The following is a 4,402-nucleotide window of genomic DNA, read 5'->3' on the forward strand; positions in this document are numbered from 1 at the left end:
CACCTCGCTGGAGCAGACAGCCCCAGGGGCCCTGGGTATTTTTAGCGCTGTGACCTGGGCGGCAGCACTAAGAGCCTTTCCCAGGAATCAACGTCAGCGTCTCCCTCCTCCGCTGCCCCCTCTGGCCACATGGTCTCCCCACACTTCCTTGGCCCTGCCTGGCTCCTCTGGGGATTAGGATCGCTCGTGGCCCACCCTCAGCGCCCGGTGGACTGGCCAGGGTCTCGGATATGCCAAGTCCAGATGAGGCGGGGAAGGCAATCTGCGGAGGATGACGAACTGGTCCTCCAGCTAGATACTGCCTTGCCTCCGGTGATGGGCTCAGGAAGGGATGCGGAGCGAATCGGAGTGAAGGGGGTTCTGGAAAGCTCTCAGCACGGGGGGCCAGAGGGCCTGGGCTGAATCGCACGCTTCCAGTTGCTACTTGCTGACTAGTGGGGAGATCGGCCAGTGAGATGTGTCAAAGGAGAGGAGCTCAAATAAAGAGCTGTGGGAGGCAGAGAAGAGATGATGTCCTCTAAATAGCTCGGGGACCGCAGCCTTCCTTTTTTACAGAACACCCTCAGGAGCTGTGCCTTGTGTTTAGAGGCAGGTAGGAAGACGATGCCATTTTCAGATGCGGAGACTGAGGCTAGAAAGATGTCTTCCTTAGGGACAGAGCCAAGTCTAGAAGTCAAGTCTGTGACTTAAGAGCAGGGTTTGGAGGGGATGCCGGTGATAGTGTGTGTGTGTATAGAGAGAGAGTAGGAGGCGGGTGCTTTAGCTTTTGTCTGGGTTTTAAAGGATGGCCGGGGCGGGGACCGGAGTTGCAGCAGTGGAGGAAGGGACCTTCCTTCTGAGATCTCTATTCTGTCCTCTTCCCCCGCCTTTGGAGGAGAGGCTGGGTTCATTAAGTGGAAAAAATACCTCCCCCATTTGAGCTGAGCCAGCCCCTCCAGCCCCTCTCTGAAGGGCATGATCCTGAGATGTGGCCATTGGCTGTGTTCCCTGAATACAGAGGAGCCTCTCTTGCTGTGCCTGGAACTAACATCCCCTTTGTGGAGCTAGGGTCAGCCCTGCCTCTGCGTGAGACTTGAACTTTGTGGTAGTGGGACTTTGTTTCAGGGAAGGGAAAGAGGGAGTCGAGTCCAGGAGTGTCCAGGCTGCAGCCAGAGGCCCCACTGCTGGGATCCTGGCTGCAGGGGGGCTCCCCAAGACCAGGCCCCCAACAGAGTCCCCTCTCCAATTCACAGCTCTCCTTGCTCTTCCAGGAGCTGACATGGACCCAAATCCTCGGGCAGCCTTGGAGCGCCAGCAGCTCCGGCTTCGGGAACGGCAGAAATTCTTCGAGGACATTTTACAGCCTGAGACGGAGTTTGTCTTCCCCCTGTCCCACCTGCATCCTGAGTCGCACAGACGTGAGTTCTGAGTCCTGGGAAGAGGCACTGGGGCAGGGCAGGGAGGAAGAAGTCCCATAGTCCTGGACCTTGGTCCCTCCCCGCTGGTTTTCTTGGCCCTTTAAACATCTACCTCCTTACCTGACAGATGTCTCTGACCATCCAATCAGTGCTGGCCTGGCTCCTCCCGACTTGCCCCCTTCTTGATATGCAGCCCCCATAGGTAGTATCTCATCCATGGAGGTGAATGTGGACACACTTGAGCAAGTGGAGCTTATCGACCTGGGGGATCAAGATGGAGCGGATGTGTTCTTGCCTTGTGAAGACCCTCCACCAACTCCCCAGACGTCTGGTATGTCCCTCTGCTTTGGGCCCATGGGCACTGGTCGGTCAGAGCTGGATGTCAAAGCTGGGCTGGGGAAGTCTGCACGGAGGGGCTGGGCATGAGCTTTTCCACCCACGAAGCACCTGCTTGTCCTGATTTTAGGGAAGTTGACCTTGGGGGAAGCTGGGTTACGGATTCCTAATCCAAACCTCTCAGAAGGCCCAACTGCCTTAGTCTTCTTCAATTTTTTATTTTTGAAATCAATGTAATTACTTAACATAATAAATAATGTAAAAATATGATCTTTAGATTAGACAACTGAGGCAGTTTTAGTCATTTAATATTTATTTAGCACTTTATTAGGTTTCTAATACCATGCTTAAGAATTCTACATGTATTATCTCAATCCTTACTATGTCCTATTAGGGCAGGTGGGGTTATTCCCACCTTATAAGGAAAGACATTAGAGGGACTTCCCTGGTGATCCAGTGGTTAAGATTCTGTGTGTTCCACTGCAGGGGGAATGGGTTTGAACCCTGGTTGGGGAACTAAGATCTCGCATGTCATACTATATATATATATATATATAGTCACAGAGACGAAAAGTGGAAAAGCTGGATTCAAACCATGGCTGTCTTGACTCCAAAGTCCACATGCTTAACCTATAAGATATTAATGGATACTGCTGCTGCTAAGTCGCTTTAGTCGTGTCTGACTGTGTGCGACCCCATAGCCGGCAGCCCACCAGGCTCCCCCGTCCCTGGGATTCTCCAGGCAAGAACACTGGAGTGGGTTGCCATTTCCTTCTCCAATGCATGAAAGTGAGAAGTGAAAGTGAAGTCGCTCAGTCGGGTCCGACTCCTGGTGACCCCATGGACTGCAGCCCACCAGGCTCCTCCGTCCATGGGATTTTCCAGGCAAGAGTACTGGAGTGGGGTGCCATTGCCTTCTCCGATTAATGGATACTATCTTACTTTAAAAGTGCTGCTATTATTGATGGCATATTATGTGCCAGACATTTTATAAACATTCTCAGATTTTGTCTTGAGAACCCCTCTGGAATGTCAGTACCCCCTTTTTACAGAAGAGGAGCAGAGTCCTTGAGAGGGGGAGGTGACTTGCCCAAAGCTCCTCAGTAGCAAGGAAGTGAAGTGACGTAGCTAGAACTTGAACTTGCAACTTGATTGATTCGACTCTAGAGCTTAGTGAAGTGAGGGGTACTGGGAGCCAGGAGACTGGCAGGGTGACTGGCCAAGTCCCTGGGCCTCAGTGTCTCCCAGCCACATCCTCTCCAAGAGTCCTCTGAACCCCTGTGTGTGGCCATGACCGGCTCTTCTCTCTGGGCAGGGGTGGACGAGCGTCCCGAGGAGCCGAGCCTGCCAGTGCCCACGCCAGACAGGACGACGTCTCGTACTTCCTCCTTGTCCTCCAACTCCTCCACCAACCCACACAGCGCCAATGCCAGTGACGGCGGAGCAGACACGCCCCTGGCACAGTCTGACGAGGAGGAGGATGGAGGCCATGATGGCGGGGCAGAGCCCGGAGCCTGCAGCTAGCAGCGGGCCCCCACCTACAGACTGTGTGAGCTGCCTCGTCTCCACTGGAGACCCCAGGCCTGGCCAGAGCCCTTTGGAGAAGACCAGACTCTTTAGTGCAGTAGGCACCAAGGGGAGGAAAGGAGGGTGGGATGGTGTGCCTTCCTGGTAATTAACCTGCTCCTGCTTTACTGCTAACCTTCCCCTGCTGCATCCTTCTGCTATTCGTTAGAATATTTGGAATTAGCTGGGCATTTGGAATATAGTTTTGAACAAGATAGGTGCCCTGCTTTCAAGGGGGAGAAAAAATCAAGAAAATACCATGGTTTTGGCTTACTGCTGAAGTGGGGCCCACGAGTGAGGAGATGGAAGATGAGCTAGGACGAGACGCCACTGCTTTTCTTAGCGCGCTTCCCTCCTCCAGACTTCCTGAGTCTCCTAAACTCCTTAACCCTCCCAGGGAGATGGCCCTGCAGCCATCCTGCTTCCTTCCGTCCTTTCTGGAACAGGGCACGGCGTGAATAATAAACAGATAACGACATACCAATCATTCCCATTCATCTTTCACATCGGACAGATACCAAACCAATATATTTCTTTAGCTCTCTGGTAGTGGTGTAGTCGCTAAGTCTTGTCTGACTCTTTGTGACCCCATGGACTGTAGCCCACCAGGCTCCCCTGTCCATGGGACTTTCCAGGCCAGAATACAGGAGTGGGTTGCCATTCCCTTCTCCAGAGGACCTTCCCCACCCAGGGATTGAACTGGGTCCCCTGCACTGGCAGGCAGATTCTTTACCGACTGAGCCACCAGGGAAGCCCATATTCCCATCATTCACTTGCTTTGTTTATTCCAGGAGTTATTTGGAATTAGCTGGACATTTGGAATACAGTTTCGAACACGATAGGCTTCCTGCCTTCAGGGAGGAGAAAATCAAGAAAATACCACAGTTCTGAGCGTAATGAGTAGCATGATGAGGAGCTCTTCTGTTACCAGAAAAGAGGGGCATCTTAGTCTAGCTCATGTGGTCACTGGAGAGCTGGTTTTCAGGCTGGGATCCAAAGGATAAGGAGTTAGCTGGAGGGGGGCGTGTGTGGTGCGGGGGGCGGGGGGGGGGAGGGGGGGGCGGAGGGGGGGGAGGGGGGGGCGGGACGGCGTGGTACGTCCG

General features: G+C 53.4%; 1 protein-coding gene across 3 annotated transcripts; it reads left to right on the plus strand.

Annotated features, from left to right (window-relative positions):
• The first annotated feature begins 145 nt into the window (after positions 1 to 145).
• DBNDD2 (dysbindin (dystrobrevin binding protein 1) domain containing 2) lies at positions 146 to 3,783 on the plus strand. 3 transcript variants are annotated; one of them, XM_010853669.1, is made up of 4 exons: positions 146 to 592; positions 1,251 to 1,397; positions 1,591 to 1,728; positions 3,049 to 3,783. In XM_010853669.1, the coding sequence occupies exons 2-4, from the start codon at positions 1,259 to 1,261 to the stop codon at positions 3,255 to 3,257; spliced, it is 486 nt and encodes a 161-aa protein (XP_010851971.1). In that variant the 5' UTR covers positions 146 to 592; positions 1,251 to 1,258; the 3' UTR covers positions 3,258 to 3,783. The 3 variants fall into 3 exon arrangements, with proteins under 3 accessions (XP_010851971.1, XP_010851976.1, XP_010851983.1); XM_010853674.1 differs by lacking the exon at positions 146 to 592 and adding an exon at positions 974 to 1,048; XM_010853681.1 differs by lacking the exon at positions 146 to 592 and adding an exon at positions 1,027 to 1,084.
• Positions 3,784 to 4,402: the final 619 nt, after the last annotated feature.

The sequence above is a fragment of the Bison bison genome, unplaced genomic scaffold (assembly GCF_000754665.1).
Source record: "Bison bison bison isolate TAMUID 2011002044 unplaced genomic scaffold, Bison_UMD1.0 scf7180017853184, whole genome shotgun sequence".
Classification (NCBI taxonomy): Eukaryota; Metazoa; Chordata; class Mammalia; order Artiodactyla; family Bovidae; genus Bison; species Bison bison.

Bases quoted from the DNA above. Each gene is read 5' to 3' on its own strand.
- DBNDD2 (XM_010853669.1), top strand. From the start codon at position 1,259: ATGGACCCAAATCCTCGGGCAGCCTTGGAGCGCCAGCAGCTCCGGCTT. The intron at 1,398-1,590 runs GTGAGTTCTGAG...CTTGATATGCAG, and splicing joins GCATCCTGAGTCGCACAGAC to CCCCCATAGGTAGTATCTCA. The intron at 1,729-3,048 runs GTATGTCCCTCT...CTCTCTGGGCAG, and splicing joins ACCAACTCCCCAGACGTCTG to GGGTGGACGAGCGTCCCGAG.